This window comes from Coptis chinensis, chromosome 6 (genome assembly GCF_015680905.1).
Source record: "Coptis chinensis isolate HL-2020 chromosome 6, ASM1568090v1, whole genome shotgun sequence".
NCBI classification, from domain to species: domain Eukaryota; kingdom Viridiplantae; phylum Streptophyta; class Magnoliopsida; order Ranunculales; family Ranunculaceae; genus Coptis; species Coptis chinensis.
Window position 1 is genome coordinate 49,055,029 of NC_141461.1, and position 21,383 is coordinate 49,076,411.

Consider the following 21,383-nt stretch of genomic DNA (forward strand, 5'->3'; position numbering starts at 1 on the left):
AAAGTATAAAAACAAAAGTTTAGCTCTTTGTTAATAGTAGCTAGTTAGACCTAAATTAATATAGATAATTCTAGATCTGTTTTCATTAATTAAATTAAGCTTTAGTTCCATTTTCAATTCTTGTTTTAGATTAAGTCTTTGAATCATTGTTCTTGATTAATTAGATAAATAAAATAGTTGTTTTCTCAATTTCGAATTGTGTTATTTCAATTTATAGATCTGATTTTAATTCTTGTTGATTATCATTCCGTAGTTTAAATAAATTGAACTATTGTTAGTTAATTTAGTTAAGTTAGAATTTGAATATGATGTGTAGTTATAATGAAATAGGAAATGATGGTTTGATGACTCAAGGCTAAAACCTCCATTAGAGGGGTTGATGAAGCCTTGATGAAAACTTAGTGGTATAGTGTAGAAACATTGTAGAATCTATTCCAATCTAGAAGGTCGTTGATTCGCCATGAGAATGGGTGGATGACCTCACATGCTAGTTAGTACTTTCGGTAGAAATGCCATGAACACTAGGGATTAGAACTCGAATTTCTTGCCGTAAGTTAACGTAAGAATCGAGATACAAGAATCTATGTTAGGCTATTAAGTTGGATTCGAGGTGGATTCAATTCCCTCTAATTCTTTTATCTAGATTCAACCACAATCATATTTTCATAGCATTAAGTAGTTAAAATCAAGTAATCAAATTGAGAAAGTATCGTGAAGATATCACTTTCGTAAAAGCTCTCATTGACTTAAGACCAACTAATTAGATTAGTAAACATTCCATGCTAGAGCACTAGGAGTGGAACGAACTTTCTACTCCACTATATCTCATAGGATTGAGAGTAGAGAAAACTTTGATAAATATAAGCATCATAAGATTAGTTTAGTTTACTTACGTTTTGAGTTCATCGTTCAAATAGTAGGTAGACTATTCAATTTTATCCTTTTATCAGATATGACACTATATATGTCATACTCGAATGTTATGTTACTTTTTATAATATATGTCAATTATAGTTTTATACGTTCGGTACCAACAATCACAGATAGATATGACACTATATATGTCTTACTCGAATGTTATCTCACTTTTTATATGACTGATAATGTTATCTCATATATGACACTATATATGTCATATTAGCACTGGAATCTCTATATATATCATACTTGAATGTTATGTAATTTTTGTTACTTTTTGGTTGGATTAAGTTGTTGACCCGGAATAGTAGTTTATGTGACTTTTTTGTTGCATTGACTTGTTCACCCGGGTGTGTGGCTAGAAAACGCGCGCACCATTAGTTTTAGTACATCTCGCGCACGGTAGATTTAGCGATATATAATAACAACTCAAAAAAAGAAATAAATCTCTTGTAGAAACAGAAACAAAGGAGGAGGTTTGACGACCTAGCTGCCAAGGTCGTTTTCTGCTACACGAATGGTAAGTATCTTCGTCTCCCTCTTCTCTGTTCCAGCTTAATTTCGTTTTCTTCTTTGTCTTCCTCTTCATTTCTCTTTTTATTTCTTCTTGTATAAGTTGGTTCGGATTTCTAATCAAATCAGAGTCCGTACAAGTTCAAGGTACGCCTCAACCTTCAAAAAACTTAGATTTACTATCAGATATAATCTCTTTCATGACCAATTATAGGTTCTGATTATTGGAGGAAGAGAACCCATTAATTTTTCTTTGGTAATTAACCCATTCATTCACTTTGAAGTTTAACTATTTTTTTTTTCGAAATTTAAGTGCATTTAGGCTTATGTTGGAAGTGGTGGAATTATTTGAGAAAATAATCTATGTAAAGAGAACAAGGTGTGTGGTGACTCTAGTTTTCAATCAATTCAACTCATTGAAACCACTGGAATTCCATTTATGATAAAAGCTTTGACCTTGCATATCTAGTTAACTGTTAGTTTTGTAACTTTTCCACCAAGGGTTTTTGTTGGGCATTCTATATATAAAGGAAAAATAGCTTTAATTATTGAACCCAAAGCTCCTGAGTTCTCTTCTTTGGATGTAAGTTTGTGGTACTTCTAGTATTATTACATGATTAAATTTGTTTGGAATGGTTTATTTTTGTATGATGTGTGAATGGTTCATTATGGGTGCAGTCGGGTGCGTATAAGTTATCGAAAAAGGGATTAGTGCTTTTTCAGTTTGCTCCTGCTTCTGGGGTCAGGCAGTATGTGATGTGAGGATACATGATGATTACAGAAGCTTCAACTATGGATGAACATCAGTATGATTGGAGCAGAAAACAGGTGAGCTTTGTTTATGTTGAATGCCACACACTCACAAGTATTTTATGTGGATCTACTTTGGTGCATATCTTTTCCCCTAATGTTTGTAAGATTTTTCACCATATATTTTCCATTTTCGATTACAGGTGATTTTGTCTACACAGTTGCTTCTCAGTCACCAACTAAACATTTTGTTATACATGCACGGAAGGCATTGCTCAATGGCATAAGTCCTGCTGCAAATCGAAAAGTTCCTCCCTTGAAGTAAGTATATTTGTTGTCCCGTTTGTCAATTAAGCTTTCGACTTTTAAAAGAAATGAAACGTCTGGCTATATAGGGATAGGGATATAGTTAAGAAAACGAGTACAAATAGTATATTGGGGGATCAAAGGATATCTCCCCTGCATGCAAGAGTATTAGGGACTTAAGGAGATTAACTATTTTCTTACAAATGATTTTACTATTAATAAATACCATCTGCCATGTTTAGTGAATGAGTAAATCTAGAGCCAAGAGATTGCAACTTGGGATACTGGTTTAGGTTTTACTCTATTGACAATTGACATAGCCTATCATTTGGATGCATTGATACGAGTACTTTTTTTTTTTTTTTTTTTTTTTTTTGAAACAGCTAGGGGTTAGGCAGACCCCAACCTGTATAAGCTTAAACTCTTTGATACATCATACCTCTTGCATCCTCCTCCACTATTACAAAAAGCTCATAGACAAGTGGAGGAGTGTTAAAAACAGTACCTAGCCTCACACCAGGATATATACAATCCTTTACTGTACTAGACTTGGCCAGCCAATCAGCTACTCTATTCATCTCCTTGTATACATGGGTTACCACCACTGTCTCAAAGAGACGCATGCTTTTCCTAATGGACTCTACTAGGTCCCAACAATACCAAGGACAGTCCTCCTTTCGATTAATCACATTTACTGCTCGCAAAGAGTCCGACTCCAGCATGATCCTTTTACAGTTCATGTAGCAAGCTGCTAGCAGCCCTGCTTCGATCCCTTTTAACTCCTGTATAATCACTGACCTGAGGTTGGTATTTCCCATGAACACGATCAAAGGTGCTCCCTCATGGTTTCTCAGCACTCCCCCATATCCTGCTCCAGCAGCATTCACAGCTCCATCTGAGTTAATCTTTGTCGTGCCAGCTGGTGGCTTTACCCACTGTCCTTGTATCGGCTTTTTCTGCTTAACCAAGAGTTCAATCCCAAGAGCACTCATCATGTTTTTAGTTTCCGCAGAATCGTCAGCTTCTTTTATCACCCTTTGTAAGTAAATTCTCATCCTGTTTACTATATCTCTGCTGATCGCTTCATCCGTGTGGGTCTTGCTTTTAAACTTTCGGCAGTTTCTTTCATTCCAGATCCCATAAACCGTAGCGCAGATCAGTGTCCGAATTATCTCACTGGCGGTAGAGTTTGATCGAGTAATTCTCAGGAGACGATACCATTCAAGATTTGACTCTTGCACTACAGCGCCTAGTCCCAGCCTTGTTTTCACCGCAGCCCATACCTTTTGGGAGAATTCGCAGTCAAAGAACAGGTGCTTTGAGTTTTCAGCTTGGTTTCCACAGAGGCAGCACCTAGATTGAGTGATAATCTTCCTGTGGATCAACCGATCTTGTGTAGCCAAGCACCCTGCAAAGAGTTGCCACGCAATGAAGGAGTGCTTCGGTACTGTATACTTCCCCCAGACCAGTTTGTACCACGCAACTCTTTGTCTCATATGTTTTAGAGCCACATACGCAGATTTGGTGGAGAACTTACCATTGCTAGCTGGGCTCCAGACTACCACATCCTTTTCAAGATTTACATTGATAGAGGTCTGCAGTATACTCGTCTTTAGTTCACTGTCTTGAAGGAGACTAACCAGCCCATTCCATTCGCCATTTGTAATAAGGAGGCTCACCTTTGCATCATCAGGCACCTGGAGCATATTTCTAGCTTGAGAATTATGGATCAGTAGCTTAGACGAAATCCACGGATCATGCCACAGACTTGTATCTTCACCATTTGCGATCAAGCACTTTATATATTTCCGTGCAATCTTCACGGTTTTGAGGATACTACGCTGCCGGACCACCAGCAATCTGTGGAATCTTCATAGACCGTAAAATGTTTGTTTCCAATGTGATATTTCCACGTCCATTTTGTCCACAAAGTCTCTTCTTTACTCACCACCTTGAACACAAGCCCACAGTAAGCTGCTCTATTCCACACTCTAGGGTCAATGATGCTCAACCCACCCTCCTTTTTATGCAACCTCAGAGTTGCATGACTTGCTTTATGCATTTTTGCTTGCATCGAGACTCCACTCCATAAAAACCTGTTACATATCTTAGCCACTTTGTCAAGCACACTCACTGGGAGAATGAACGTCTTAGCCCAATAGATGTGAAAAGACGAAAAGAATTGATCAGATGAGTGCAATGCCTCGCAGATAGGGCAAGGCTCTATTATTCCAATTTGACATTCTAACGGTGGAGTCTTTCAATCGGTGGAAGACAATCCTTTACATTGATTTTCGTTTGTGAGAGGCGTGCCTAAGTACTTGATAGGGGAGCAACTAAATCAATACCCAAGAACCCCGCTAGAGCTACTCCATCATCTTTTGACATGCTTCCGATGGGATAGATGTTTTCATGATGTTAACGGTGCCCCGAAAAGAGCTGAAAATTGATCAATATAGTCTTTGACCGCTAGGATAGATGCGCTTCCCTTTTACGTAAGAGGAGAACATCATCGCAAAACTCAAATGAGTTATAGCAAGCCTTTTGCATCTTGAGTGAAGGCTGAAAGATTTGGAGGAGAGGCCTTGCTTTAACAGACCACCCAGAAGTTCCATGATCAGCACAAAGAGATAGGGGGACAGAGGGTCGCCTTGCCTTAACCCTCTTTTTCCTTCAAAGAATCCATATGGGCTTCCATTGATCAAGATAGAGAAGAGAGGGGACGTGAAGCTCATAGAAAGCCAAGTTATAAACTTTGGAGGAAACTTGAACTTTTTAAGTACAAGGAGCATGGATTCCCAACTAACAGTATCGTAAGCTTTCTGGATATCTACTTTGATAGTACATCTCTTTGGTCCATGCTTTTCGCGATATCCTCCGAGGAGCTCATGCGGAGAAGAAGGTTATCTTGTATTGCCCGGGGACAAAGGCCGACTAATTAAGCTCAATCCACTGATCCATATGAGGCTTCATCCTGTTACTAAGAACCTTGGCAATACACTTGTAAGTGACATTACAACATGCTATAGGCCTATATTCATCAACCTTGGATACAATAGGTTTCTTTGGAATTAAACAAAGGAAAGTGGCATTTGTACCTTTATGTACTCTGTTGATCCCGAAAATGGGTATGGCATTTAAGAAGTCACCTCCCACTATATCCCATGAATGCTTGAAGAAAAAGTCGTATACCCATCCGCCCCGGAGCTTTTGAATCCTCCATAGAGAAAAAGAGCTTTCTTGATCTCCTCATCGGTTATGCCTTGAGAGTATCTCAAAGAGTCCTTTGATCAATAACTTCCCAATCGGTATCCCATCCAACATCTCTTGAGCAAAGCGGCTTGAGAAGAGACTCCAATCACTCTTTATAAAAGGATATGAAAGCATTTGAGACTTGAGCAACTCCTTCATGCTTTACCCCATTCATGTCCTAAAACATCCGGATGTTGTTTCTATTCTTCCTTTCTTTGATAGCCCGATGAAAGAATGCATTTCCTTTGTTCCAAGCATAGTCGAGCCGGTCATTTATGCGCCTTCGCTTTCAATTCCATATACTCCATCTCAATAAGATTACATAAGCGTTCTCGGCTCCCTTTTCCTTTACACATTTGGTCATCCAATTGGGTTCAATGCAGACTCTTTTTGTATACAATGCAAATCAGCCCTTGCCTCTTTTTTGATGTGTATATCGGACATGTACTTCCTTGCCCATCCACGCAATCTATTTTTGAGTAACTTCGGCTTTGACACTAATATATACATCGGGCTTCCGACTACCTCGATTACCCACTTCTTCAAGACACCTCGCCTTTGAAATCCTTGTGAAGAGCCCAAGAATTTAGAATCTGAATGGAATTCTGCCCCTTTCCAAGTCCACAAGATGCACCAACATGGGAGAGTGATCGAGATACGGAGAGAGAGGAATTCAGTCGCTGAGCAAAAGCACAAGTCCACTCAATATTTACAAGCACCCTATCAATCTTTGACCACTTTCTATTAGCTCCAGTACCATAATTTGTCCACGTATAATAACAACCGGAAGCTTTCTGATCAAACAGCCCTGAGTCGGTTAGACAATCCCCAAAAGGTTCTGTTTCCCGAACCTGCACTACTGCCCCAATCCTTTCATGAGAGTATAACACATTATTAAAATCACCAAGCACACACCAAGGAGTAGTGATACTTCTGTGAAGCTGTTTTATATCCATCCATAGCCCTAACTTGTCCTGACTACCATTACTTGCATAGATAACGGTGGAGAAGAACCAGGCTTGATTGTTAAGCACTGTCACCTTAACATGTATAAACTGAGAAGTTTCATGTAGCTTGTTCACTGACACTAAGCTTGGATCCCATAATATCCAAATTCTTCCATTCGGATTGCACCCATAATTGTTTTCAAATCTCCAGCTGGGTGCACACACTCTACTGATCCCTACACTCTTTGCCTCCTTTACCTTTGTTTCCAATAGACCAAAAAGGCAAATCTTATTCTTCAAAATAAACTTGTTTATTTCTGCCGCTTTTTTGAGGTCATTAATACCTCTTATGTTCCAAGTGCAGAGCTTTACCATTGCTAACTTTATCGTTTTTTGTTTCCTGACCCCTTAGGTCTACCCTTTTTCTTCTCACTGAACTGTCCTTCCTTGATCTGACCTTTTTTGTTAGCTTCACAAACCAATGCATTCTCCTCAGCCCTCTTCTGAGCACGAGTTTTGGCTTTCGCTACTACTTCCTTAGGCATCACATGATCACTGAAGTACTCAACTAGCATACCCTCAGAAATATCATCCTCAATCTCTTCCTCACTATCAGCAAGCACCTGAAAGGCATTCTGTTCTCTTAAGTAAACCTCTTTTGTATTCTCACCATTTTCCTGGCTCTGTATGGGCATCTTTTTAACATTTTCACTCAGCTGTGTGCCACCCCTAACCTCCTCATACTCGTGTCCCCGAACAGCTCGAGGGTTAGAGTTAGGTTCCGGTATCAACCACTGCAAGGCCTGCCCCTCTGGCAAAGCTGACGGGACATATTGTACTATATCAAGGCCCAGATTTCCTCCCTCCATATGCTCACCATCCTCACATTCATCATAGTTTGAACCTCCATCAGTGGTGGTATCTTCCTGTCTAGTTCTATCCTCCTTACTGCGTATCATCTTGCATGCATATTTCACAACTTAGTAAGAGCGATTGTATTGTTTTTACCCTAATAATAGTAGCTATTTATCTGAAGCTATTGAATAGCTATATGGTGTATGAAGTGCTTTGTTATTTACTTGTTTATGCTTGAGTGAATTTCTTCTAGGAAGTTAATGATGCTTGGCTTAGATGCCTTGTTATATGCTTGCTTTAGCTCCATGATGTCAGAGTTTAGATGGTTGGATTGAACCCATCATTTTCTTGATTCCTTATTTTGTTCAACTTTATTCCCTACAATTACATTGATGGAAGGGGTTTTTTGCTTAGCTCGATACCTCTTATCTTTTTTTTTTTTTTTTTTTTCATTGGTTGAGACTTGAGAGTATCTCTTTCTTTTGTTTAACTAGATCTAGCTGGTATCCGCGCTTTCTTTGTGTAGGTCAATGCAACAAGAAGACAAGGAGCTCACGGGGTGATGGTTGGACTAGCAGCTTACAATAAGTATGAAACTTCATGATATGCCTGCAACACATTAATCTGGAGTTGAAACTGTTACTACACATCTATTTAAATTATCGTACAACATACCATACAAATGGCAGTAAATCAAACTCTCTGATTGAAAAATTAGAAGTTAACTTTTTATAATCTTTAACATGTATTCCCACTAGGCCACTAAGTCTTTTTTTACAAGTAAACGACCCCCTGTATCAATTGCCCAATCAAGATTACCACAGCCAAATCCTAATTTTTATTGTTTATACCCTTCTAGCTAAAATGCAAGTTTGAGTATGTACTGATGCTTAAATTGACCAAGGGAAGGATAAATTTAAGGGGTCTTGATTGGCTTGGCGCCTTGGCCTAGAATGACATCAATGGGTCTATAATGCAACAATGATTACTTCCAACCCTGTGCAATTACATGTATGACTATCTGCCACATGCAACACCATGCCACCATGTATTCCATCACAGTCAAAGTGGCAATAGCAGATGGCAGTTAGTAGCATCACATCTGCTGTTTTGCTGTAACAATTTTGCAGTAATTGTTTTCCTTCTTGTTTCACATAATGAGTTTTATAGAAAAGGGAGGGGAGTTGTTGCAGATATATACATGTAGGCATGTTAGACTTAGAGTTTAATTAGAAGATTTGGTTTTTGAAGGTTTTAATCAAGAGTTTGTTTGGTTATCGAAGGTTAAATCTGTTCTTGGGTTTGAAGGTTTGGACGGTGTCAAAGAGTCAATTTTTTTTTTTATGTATAGATTTGTCTATAAATGAGTATTTTAAGTGTGTATTGAAAGCTTGGATAATAAAGATTATCGTTTTGTGTAAGGATAATATTTTCTTTTAATGCTTTTAGGTATATTATTTCTCTGTTGTATTTTTTTTTTTGTAATCCTATATATATTATAATATGGTGATGGTCGTGTATTGTCTTGAGTTTGCTTTGCTCATTAGGTTTAAGGTGTGTTTGTTTGTAGAGAACTTTTTCCTGGTAAACCCACCATTTTTTTTATTGAAGAATCTTCATATGGTAGAAAGCTTAGAAGGAATATCACCACCTTTAAGAGCTTTCATGAAGAATTTCCCCATAAAATTTTTTTCATGGCCTCCCTATGTAAATGATCGCATTAAAATTGATGAGGGTGGTAAGAATTCCCTTGGATGCTCTTGATTGCCAGCACAGTTTTTTCTTTTCCTTGAAAGAATGACAATGATGTTCCAACTTCTTTGAAAGAATGACATTGATACTGAATTTTATTAGAATATTCAACGCTACATGTGTGCTTTTATACTTTTTCTCTGTTCTGTAGTCATTTTACTAACTAGACGTGGGTTGTGATGCAGGAATTTATTGTAGACACATCGATAAAATGTCCCGAGGAAGTTGTCATGAGGCAACATATGCAGAAAGACTTGTATGAGCTTCTACAATGATTGCATCCTAGAGAGAGTTGGGTGCTGGTTCTGCGATTTGGTTTGTGGGATGATCAATGTAAGTCTCTCCAGGAGATTGCAAAGATTTTTAAATGTACCAAAGAGTGGATAAGGAAGATAGAGAAATCCGCTTTGACAAAGTTAAGGAGAGAAGAAGTGCAGAGGAACTTGAGTCAGTACATAAACTTACAGCTTTAATAGTAATCAAGAAGGTCCCAAAAGAATTGGTGATTTTCGTATCCTCTTTTCGACTTAAAGTGAGTTCCAGCAATTGAAAGATAGAAGGCAAATATAATGTTCTTTGGAATGATCAAACTTGAATGGCTTTCTGAATGACTTTCTCATGCCAAGGCTTCCTTATAGATTCTTGTTTATGCTGGGAGAAAGTTTTATGTTGTTCTGTTTGAGCACTTGCTGATTGTACCAAATATGAACTTCAGCCCAGCAAATCTTCTCGAGTGTAATTTCAAATCTGTATCTCTTTAATTTGAAACCTTGGCCAGCAGACTCTGTGGCAAATAGTCCAATGCTATTAGAGACCCAACAGTCCACGCATCGATATCTTTTAGTTCGAAACCCTTTGCTTACATGACTACCACATTGGTATCTTTTGCTTAGTTATATATATATATATATATATTTTCTTTTGAATTTTTCAAGGTTTGTTTGGCACTTGGGTTTTTTAGTTCAATAATGACTTGCTTGTTCGAGTCCTGCACCTGCTTCGGGATCTGCTTGTTGATTGTAGGTACTCTTGATGTAAACATAGGCAGGCACAAATCGAATGTTAACTCGAGTCAGGCCCTAACCCATTCTGATCCAGGAAAAAGCTGCTAAACTTCAGCAAAAGCAACTACCGATTATCCTTCAGTAGTATACGCCATAACTGAATCTCTTACTGCTTTTCACCGAATTCACTCCCAAAAGGCAAGTGACTACGTACAAACATTATACAATAGCTGATTTGATATTTGTTGTATTGTCTTGATAGTGTACTTGAATTGACAATCTTAATATATCTTTGTAGGGTGAAAGTCAAAATATTGTGACTGAGCAAGTGATACAGTCAACTATTGCTCCAATTACTTCACTTTCGTAGGTATTTTTTTTTTAGAATTCTAAAGCAAAGTACTGTAAATCTTGATTAGTGGACTAACCAATGGTTCTGTTTTTAGAACATACCACCCATGGTAGCCTATAATTAGAACATACCACCCATGGTAGCCTCCCACAGGGCAGCAGCTTTAAGCAACGGACACTGAATTTGCTGCCTTTTCTAATTGCTTATTGCTTATTGTCGGTAGTAGAAATCAGGTATGACTCGAAATTTACTTTCGGTACATTCCCATGTGCCTTTAGAGAAAGGGTATTGATGTTCAATGTTTTCACAATCACCTTTACATACACAACACCTAGAAGCTAGATGTGCATGCTATTTTCTTGTTCAAATCTTTTTAGGTAGCTGGCACTTGGGGTACAAGCTCCAACTTCCATGTTTTTCCTCATTTAAGACTTCTGCAAATGAGCATATGGATTTGGAACTGCAACTTGTATCATATGCGAATCTTTACTTGGTTGCCATATATTCTAACTATTAGTATTGGTCTGGTGATCCCGAAGGTTAGTTATTTGGTCTTGTGGATTCTTCTTTCAACTTTTATTTTTTATATTATGTGAGTGTTATTTCACTACAAGAAAAAAACCTTTTAATAGATTTTGTTTAATTGCACTTGGAACCAAGCATTATTGTTTTGTTTGGTTGACCTGATTGGGCATTCTTGCTGTTGACATAGTTGCCTCTTACAGTCTTTCCTTGCTACTTAACCAAGACCAACCATTTGATCCTTTGCATTATAGGACAGTCTTGTTTCTTAAGACTAAATCTGCTAGTTATGTTTTCTTTTTGTTGATTATTTCCATGTTGATGTCCAATGGATTCGTTTGTTGGTGATTGAAATCAGACTACTTTTTCTTTTATTGTCATGCGTTATTGTTGAATTCTGCACCTTATTCATCGTTCGAGCAAGTTGATTATTTTTCACTTTATGTGTGGTGCTTGGTGCTCTTGCAAAATTTGGCATATTAATTACAAAATGGAAGAGTGAAAGATGATTATCCTTTAAAGCATCCTAAGGGTAAATAGAATAAGGTGATAGTAGATGGTGCTACTGTGTTACTGTTGCTTCTTGCTGCCATTATTGTTTATGTTTGGAATTTGAATCATCATTTGTTTTTAGTATTAATATTTGCTTCAAAAGATTCTACTGCTTGTGTGGCTAACTATTTGTGCGAGCTATATAAGTTCATTTTAACAGTGCTATTTAATCACAATTTACACCTCTTTTTGTCCCCTTAATTCATTTCAGGATTCATCGGTTGAAGCTCTGTTGTGTAGGTGTTAAAGTGTTATTTGCACGTTTTGTACAAGGTATCATGGCCTGATTATTTTAGACTGATGTTTTATTCTCCTTAGTTTTATTACCAAATTCGTTAGGAACTCTTGACTAGGGGTGAACTTTACATGAGTATATTCTTTATATTGGAAGGCAGTGGTTATTACATCAATTCAGTTATGTTGTTCCCATTGATAATTAGAAATTGAACTTTTTGTTGTTGGTCTGTTCAATACAGATTAATTAATCTTTTGTGCAAGATAATTCCACGACAAATAAAAGCAGAAAAATCAGCTGTAGTAATTAGGAGAACTGTTGAAGAACTTATCACCAAAGTGCAAAGAGATTGTCATAAGGGTGAGCAGATTGACGGGGAAGATTACACCAATGATGCAGATCCAAGCTAGTATACTTCGCTTCTTGCTTGCTAGTAGAGAAGAGGTTGGTCTCCTCAATTATTTTTGAACTAATGTTTCCTATTCTATGTTATTGTAGAATTTTTTCTATATAATTATCATTATCTCAACTTTGATGATTTTCTTTAAAAACAATTATGCAAGTTTTAGGTTAAGATTGTTGCAAGTGAATTCATGTCAAATTTGTGATAATTGGTTTTTATCTTGACTCTAGTCTAACACGTGACTACGCAAGTTTTTTTTTTTTTTTACATATATGTCTATTTGCTTTGTGCATGCAGTTTCATGCAATAATATAATGGATGTTTGTTTATGTTATAAGAGTGATATTTGAAGAAATGTGCCCATTTAAATTCCTCGTGCAAGAGTCAACATTTGGTTTCATGTTAATGGAAGAGAGGTCAGTACCTATTTAAGCATTAGATAAATCTCAACTCCTAGTAATTTCAACCACATTTGGTTCCACAAGGACTCAGGTTGTGGATACCTTTTTCATATATCCTGTTGACCTTGTTAATATATTTGAACGTGATTGTTTTTAGTAATTAAATATTGTTATTAATATCTATAGTTCATTAGTCATGTAGAGATACCATTGAACTAGTGTGTTTGGTTATAACTTTTCGTTGCTTATGAATTTATTAGGCTAACTCTTGCCTTTCTTCTAGTAGTTAGTCAATTTGTGTTAGTGATAGAATGGATCTATAAGCTCAAAATGGCAAGAGCGCTCAAATAATTGAGAGGTTGATGGTTCGAATCCATCTGGATCCGATTGCATTTTTATTTTTCAGTGTATATTTGCACAGGTGGTTACATTTCAAATGTCTTAAAATAGTAATAACATTTTACAAAAAACGCTATTAAAACAGGGATAGCGCTAAAGAAAAACACTATTGAAATGCATAACACTTTCATAACAAACGTTATCGAAATTTTAATAGCGCTAAAATAAAATGCAATCATATTGATAGAATTTAGCATAAAATGCTATAAATATATTAACAACACTAACAAAAAATGCAATTAAATTAATAGCATTTACTAAAAAACGCTATCAATAAAATCATATCATCGTGTTTGATAGCGTTTTGCAAGTGCTATCAAGTAAAATTCATAGCGTTTTTGGGATACCATCTATGTACTTTTCTGTAGTAGTGCTGAAAAAGGCAAGAATCATTAGTGAACGTGACAGAGATAGGGTGAGATTTGACTAGTTCACTAATGGAAATCAAGTTAAAATGAAAAGTAGGAACAAATAGAATGTTGTCAAGATGCAATAGAGGAGAGAGAATAACATTACCAACATGAGTAATTAAATGGTCTGTTCCATCCGAAAGTTTAAGAGTAGAATGTGTTAAACAAGTATGATAATGAGAAAACAGATGTAATGATGAACAGACAAGATTGGTAGCACCAGAGTCAATGATCCATATGGTTTTAGAAAAACACGAGAGAGATATACCTATCAGGTTTGCTTGTGAAGTGGTACTACCTAAATCAAGCAAACTGAGAAGTTGGTTGTATTGTTATGTGGAGAAAACAGGAGAATTGGAGTTCGTAGCAACCGAATTGGCTTGAGCAGGCTTAGGGGGATAACTGTGCAATTTGTAACATGTACCAATATGATGTCCAATGCAGTTACATTGATTGCAGAATGGACGAGCACGGGCGCGCTCTGGTTGCCCTGTATCTAAGGGAACGCGAGCGCTCGAGGCTGTTGCGAACTAGTGTTGTGCTGCAGAGGTTTAGATGGGCCTGATTTCGAAGAAGAAGCCCAGTTGGTCTTTTGAAAGTGGGTAATCAGGGTAGCAGCGTCTGGAGCAGAAGGAAGAGAGAGTGCATGAATCTCTTGTTGCTTCTCTTCCTGTCTGATTAAAGACTAAATCTTGGACATACGAGGAAAATGATCCATTAAGAGAATTTGACTGCGAATGGATTGAAAACGAGCATCTAGGCCTTGCATGAATTTCATAGAATGACCGTCTTCAATATCTTTGGCAAAAATAGATGCATGACCACAAGTACAAGCAGGCATAGTAGACAAAGAACTTAATTCATCCCATAAATATTTAAGCAAAGTGAAGTAAACGGATACCAGACGATTGTCTTGTTTGAGAAGAGTGATGGAATCCTTCAGTTGAAAGACCTTGGGTGCATTAGTTTGTGAAAAGCGGTCACCTAGATCTTTCCAGATTTTGGATGCAGAGTCGGCATAGAGGATGCTTCCACGGATATCTATAGTAACATAATTGAGAATCCATGAAGCAACGAGGTCATCACATCGCGACTACTTGAATTTTTCTTTGGGACTAGTGGGAGGGGTGACAAAGCCATCGAAAAAACCAAACTTATTCTTTGCTCGAAAGGCTCTAGAGATAGATCGTAACCAAGTCGGATAATTGTCACTAGATAACAGAGGAGAGACAAGAATAGCCGTGGGACTATCTGAGTGGTGTACAAAGAAAGGATCATCGGAACCTGGAGGGGAGTCATTATTGGTGTTTGAGGCGTCGGCCATTGAAAATTGAGAGGAGGCAGAAGCTTAGAGTGGTTAGGGTTATGGTTTGGATCGGAATTAGGCTGATACCATGATAAATTAGAGAGAGAGAGATTTGAGAATATTTACATGATATATTGATTTATAATGAGATTATAATGGTTTATATAGAGATTACAAGTTCCTAAAATAAGTGTGAGTCTGTACAAACACAAACGGTGGATTTCTAAACAGGATGCGAGGCCTGGGTGCGCTCTAATTGTACTTGACATGCTAAACAACTTCTAATAATATATTACAACTAATAAACAATAAATTCACTCAATCAAATCACCAAATTTCAATAGAGAGACAGAAGAAGAAGAAAAAAATGAACCAGCATTAGCGAAGAAAAAAGTGGGATCATTAACAGGAACAACAGGACTAGATGTCCAATTAACATGATTCTTTGACTCGAAGTATTTAATAAAAGTGTCTCTCACTCTATTCGCTGTCCAATATTCAGCTTCCTTGTTTCCAGACATCTTGACGTCTCGATGATGGTTTTATTTGTTGGAGCTCGGAAAGACGATGTGAGATTTAATAGAGAAAACACGTTGGTATATTAGTGAAAAACATGCAAGAAATAGGCCTCTGCCTCTTGGTTTAGATACGATTAGTTCATGTAAACCCCTCCACTTCGCCCCCTGCCATAAAACCTCCCTATTTCTAATGCCTCGTGACATAAGCTCCCTATTTTTGAGATTATAAAAAAATCACAGTCTCTTTCTTATCTCTCAATCTCTTTCTATTCCTCTTTTACCCTTTGGAGAAAAAAATACCCATTTTCATTCCTTAGTTTCTCTCCTTCAATCAATTTTGATTTCCTTCGTTTCTCCTTCAATCAAATTTAGTTTTTAGAGGTTTAGTGGGTAAGTAGATTGAGTGGAATTTGTTTGATGAAATGTTTGTAGGAAATAAGTGGATGTTTACTTGATGTGAAGAGGTTAGTGAAACAGGAGATCTTAGGAGAGAATGATCGCTTTAATCTATTCAGAAGTGATGGGTAAAGAGAAACCAAAGCAAATACAGTGACAAAATTAGAGTTGAAATTGGCTGATGCCTTGACAAAATATATGTAAATCTATATTTACCTAATAACTTGACATATGCAAATACAAAATTACATATGAAAATAAAAATTCACACAATGTTTTTTTAAAAAAAAACCAAACATGACGGATGGACGACACAACATATGCAAATTCATATGTAAACTTCTCTGTCATTCTACTATGTAAATATAATTTTTTATATGTAAATATATTGTTGCATATGTATTCTACTATGCAAATTCATTTTTACACACTGTGTTTCTATGAAAATTTATTTTACACGGTGATTTTTCTGTAAAGTTATTTTGCTATGCAAAACTGGTTTTTCATAGATATGTGGAAGTCAGTTTTTTATTTTTGCATCTCGAAATCATGATTGGAACAATTTTTTTCAAATGATATCATCTTCAAATTGTTTTCAATCTCGAAATCGTAATAAAAAATTCGGATCTACAACCTTCCATGTCACATCTACTATTTTCCTCATTTAATTTTATCATGATATGATGTTAATCTTCTTTCATTTTGTATTATGTTCAAGTGATTTCAATGCAAGCAGAAAAAAACCAGAGTTCTTTGGTTGAAAAGAGAGAAAAGAAGAAGATAGTATGGGGGGTATTTTTGTCTTTGTGATATTTTTCTAAAAATAGGGGGGATTTGTGAGTTTGTTCGCATACGGAGAGCTTTAATAGACCGGTTTTTTTAGTAGGGAGATTAAACCCAAAACCTAGAAAACATGAACTGTTGAAGGACCAAAGTCACCAAACTATGTACAAACGTAAAAGATAACGTAATAAAGGAGAGGCTTTATTATTGATACTGAGTTGTAATGGGATGAATACACATTCGGGGCTGTATATATAGGTAATAGGTTCCTGCATTCTATTTTAAAACCTAATGAAACTACTTGCTGAACAAGTAAGACCGACTACATGAATTCCCTACAAAGAGATAACCGACTCAACCTTATTCTAGAATTTTCTAATCACTAAATTAGCTATTTTGACATTATTATTACTAGCTTTCGAACCCGTCCTACGAACGGGTGTCGTTATGATATATTTTTTTAAATATTTTAAAAAATATTTGTACGTATTAATGTTGAGTTATCTATGAGTAGAGAAATATCCATAGCATTTACTTAATTATTAAGATAAAGAATGACAAATAGGCTACTCTAAAATTTGGCAATGGGCATATAACATCAAATTAAACAAATAAGATGCAACCTAGTAATTGATGTGTGCCATTTGTTGCAATAAATTGTTCTTAATGACTCAAAACATGTGTGGTGAATAATAACCAATCATTTTAAGCATTTGAAAATTGATAGTGTGAGAGCATGTTGCAGTTGGGGAGCGTTGTTGCACTGGAAATAACATAGCAACAACGACATTCACATTGTGACGGGATATCACATGAATTCCAATTGTGAACTCCATGAATTTTTTTGAGATATTTTGTTTCTTCTTAGTAGGTCCAGTTCTGTGAAAATCATCATTTATAATTCGGCATTTCAAATATATCTCACTTATTATAATTTGTATTATGAAGTTAGATACTCCAAAGATTACAGGAAAAATACTACATTAGTTTTTTGCGTTCAAGTAATTATGCAGTAAAACAATAATTTTTTTATAGACAAAAAATAAGGCAATTGAATATCTGACATAGCCACTGAATAAGCTCTTCTTATGAATAATGAACTTGATCGACTGGTAAACTTCTGCAAATTGAGTTCTCAGCTTCCTAGCCTTCTTTGCATGATATGATTTAAGAAACAATGACTGAGTACTTCTTTTGAATTCTTGAGGTCATTTCCTATTTTTGTTTCCCCGAGCCACCGCATAATTGAAGATGTCGACTTCATCTACATCTGAATTCCTAATGTGGTATACCATAGTTCGATATTAAGGACTATTACTTCATTCTTTCTAATGCACAGAGCACTTTCTCAACTAGAGTGCTAATGTCAAAACACAAAATAGACGTGAAGGCATGAAGTAATCAACTACATAATTTTTCAACTTTAGTAAAGGAAAGAAACTATATATTTGAACCACATATTTGAGTTATAATGCACCTTATTAAGAAAAAAAATTAACATGCTTGTGGTAGTTGCTACATTGTGCAACATTTTGTGTTCTATTTAATTTACAAATTGAAGAATCCAATTTGCAATAGGAGGGAACATATTGAACGATTAATTAATCTTATGCTTTTAAAATGTAGGCAAACCTTAGCAAGAGGAGGAAGTGTTTTGTACTACAACATGCTTTGAAGGTAATCTTGATGTATGATGTATGTGAAGTAAGAATAATGAATACCTGGAAGAAGAAGAATAATTGGTGAGATTAGAATTAGAAGTGAAGAAAGAAACGGAAGCCCATTCATTCTATGATTGAATCTGATATTCTGTTAGTTGTTCCGCCAAATTTTTGAATGCGTTATCATCTTCTTCAAGTCTGTCTTTCCCATATGCCGCTTCATGACCAAAGGTCTGAAAGATAATTTGCATATCTTAAAAAGTTAGACAATACCCATTTCTAATCTCGCAAAAATAAAGACTACTTAACTTGGAACAATAATCACTTTGCCACACATAAAAAGCATTGGGCAAGATAAAGAAACCCACTTTTAATATAGAGAAATTAAGAGTACCCATTTTAGAGAAAAGAAAATTGGTTTGGATTGAAACGTGAGGAGATAAGAAGAAGTAGTACTTGTTGGTGAAGTGGTCCTTGTTCATTTCATTACTGAGACATGGTGTCTTAACTCTTAAGAGTGCATTTCTTAAACAGTATATAAGACTTGAAGTGTTGCGTGGAAAATTATAAGAAAATGCATGTAGGATGAAATTTGAATCACCATATCAAGAATGTGGCCTACCATTCGATGTGACATTGGAAGTCGTTCCACTCGATCTACCTCCGTATTAAACTTAGTTCGCAACGTAGAATTTAAAGTTCTAGCTTCATATATATTTGGGTTTTCTGCCAGGTGCCCAGGTTTCGAGGATTAGTTCTCAATGTGTCAAACACCTGCTTAGCCAGTTCATCCATTGGCTCTTTAATAATCTCATAGTATCCCTCAACTTTCCAAAGCAAGAAATCTGCGATAATTATTACTGAACTTTGACATTGAGGAAAAAAGAAAGAAAGTACAACCCTCTATAGGGTCAACCAGTACAACGAAGATCTCACATTTGTCTTTCCTGAAATTGAATACATCAAGTAGAACACTCTCATGAGCGAACTAATGGAAATTATCACTTCATAATTTTTAATAACATCAAAATTATCATGTTTGCTAAATCAAGTTGCATATATCTTTATTGCTAACCTTTTAAACAAAAGTGCCTTGAGGCCATTTGAGCAACCCAGCCACCATCTATCATGTTGATAACATTCTTCGTCAATGGCCTGCATTAGAATTCATACATCAAATTGCAACAAAGCAACAATTTCAGACTATGCACATCACATAGCTGAAACCACCCTCATTTAACTTCACGTTTCAAAGTATTTGAAGCCGAAAATCAGAACTAATGACTCATGATTACCATATCAACATATTATACCCACAAAACCCCAAGGCCATTGAATTCACTGTGTTAGATTTCATATTGGAAAATTCCATTGTAAATGATGTTCATAACTTAATATGTTCACCTGAGTCTAGCATCCCAGTAAATACATTGTCTCAAAACATGCAAACTAACTCAGTACCTAAAAATTCCTCATACTAAAGAGATTAAGAAACCACAATCCCATAATATAATATCATAATGCTTGGAGTATCCTATTGCTCAATTAATACTTGGTTAATTTTCCAATAGATATTTGCCTAGAGAAAAAAAATCTAGTAGCTTTCCTTTGTGCATTGTCCTAATTCAAAGATGGCTCATTCTTTAGAGCGCATTATGGTGGATGACCTGCAAATTGGGGTGATAAAAAGGTTACTAATTTTATGGGAACCATTACTTACATAGTTACATAATGTACATACAAATAAAATTCTAAAATATCAGTAAGTGAAACATAAGTGAGACGGCTAAGAAATTTGATAGCCAACGACCTTCAACATACTTCAAAATCTGATGTCTTAATGTACATTATCAAAATTCAAATATTTAACAATAAACAAATATCCATGTGTAGTTGTGGCTGATGTATGTTACAATTACTATAATTTTTAGGAAAGATTTCAGTTTACACTAAACAAAGTTAGGCAGCAAGGTTATGTAAAACAACATATCAATCAACTTCATTCCTTCTGACCCAATCCCTGTACTTTTAAATTCTAGTTCACTCCCTTCAAGTACCTATTGAGCTGGTGAACTCTTTAATTTTGTTGTGAATGCAATTGCAATGCTCTATGTTTAGGCCATTAGGCGGTGGACTGGTGGATGGTATGTAGTGGTGGTACTTGGTAGTGGTAGCGGGTAAAATATTGACACCCGTATACGCTTTGCTTAAGAATACATAACCCACGACCTTTTGAACATTTGTGATAGCAAGTTAGCAACACGCCTATTATATTAAAGAGGCCACTCAGAAAGAAAGTATATATAATCAAGTCTCATGCCTACGCCTACGCCTACGTACTTGATGCATTGGTATAGAATCCTTTAGAACAGATGAGGTTAAGCTTCAACCTATGATATTTGAGCTTGCTCCAGTCTTTCTCACTCTAAGATCCCATGGAATTTTATGATTTGTATAAGCATGTACTTTTTATAATCAAATTCCATCTAAGTTCTTTTAGCATTCCTGACTTGCATAAACAAAATGGTAACAAAAGTATGACCAATAAATGAAATGCAATGCCCTTATAGTTAATTCATGCACACAAAAAAAGGAGATCCAAGGATTTAGTACCACAACAACTATGCGCCTAAGATTATCCTTTCAATAGATATACTCTACTGAAATCTGTACAAATTAAGAATAGTTCCAATTGATGTAGTAAGACCTATTAGTTTCTCATTCATTGGCTATTGATATGTTACTTTTAGAGTATATATATAAGAACATAATTTGATGATAATGTTAGACCCATTCATATCTGTCAATTATTATAGGTATACATTACAAATCAATTATAGACTAGAAGCACAAAATTCTCTTTTCTACTAAGTATTGTACGTTGTAGACTATAAGAGGATATCATACTGTCGGGGACATTATTTACGTATTAGCTTACTATAAACAAATATGGGAACAATGAAGCTAAAGAAATTTAATTACTTTTAATAACTTTAGTTTTAGCATCAGTCTCAAATAGAGTTCTTAATTAATAAAGTCAACTTTGAAAATAACATTTAAAACTTCAAGCATACTGAAAAATTTAGTATGTGGGTCTTTTTGTATGTGGCCATGTGGGTCAAATAGTATGTCACCATGTGTTCACACA

The 21,383-nt window shown here is 35.9% G+C and overlaps 1 protein-coding gene and 1 long non-coding RNA gene across 4 annotated transcripts in view; one reads left to right on the top strand and one right to left on the bottom strand.

Moving 5' to 3' along the window:
* The window catches only part of LOC147493373 (alanine--tRNA ligase-like), an 86,123-nt gene extending 70,725 nt beyond the window's left edge, over positions 1-15,398 (bottom strand). Inside the window, 1 exon segment of the mRNA XM_086567842.1 lies at positions 15,251-15,398. Within this exon segment, the coding sequence (XP_086423968.1) occupies positions 15,251-15,398 (148 nt within the window).
* LOC147493375 (uncharacterized) lies at positions 1,319-10,161 on the top strand. Of its 3 annotated transcripts, XR_015200102.1 has the most exons (6): positions 1,343-1,438; positions 1,535-1,578; positions 2,110-2,259; positions 2,385-2,502; positions 8,068-8,129; positions 9,479-10,161. It is a non-coding gene; the product is annotated as an uncharacterized LOC147493375 (long non-coding RNA). The 3 variants fall into 3 exon arrangements; XR_015200101.1 differs by lacking the exon at positions 1,535-1,578 and having other exon boundaries at positions 1,319-1,438; XR_015200103.1 differs by lacking the exons at positions 1,343-1,438; positions 1,535-1,578 and adding an exon at positions 1,886-2,014.
* Positions 15,399-21,383: the final 5,985 nt, after the last annotated feature.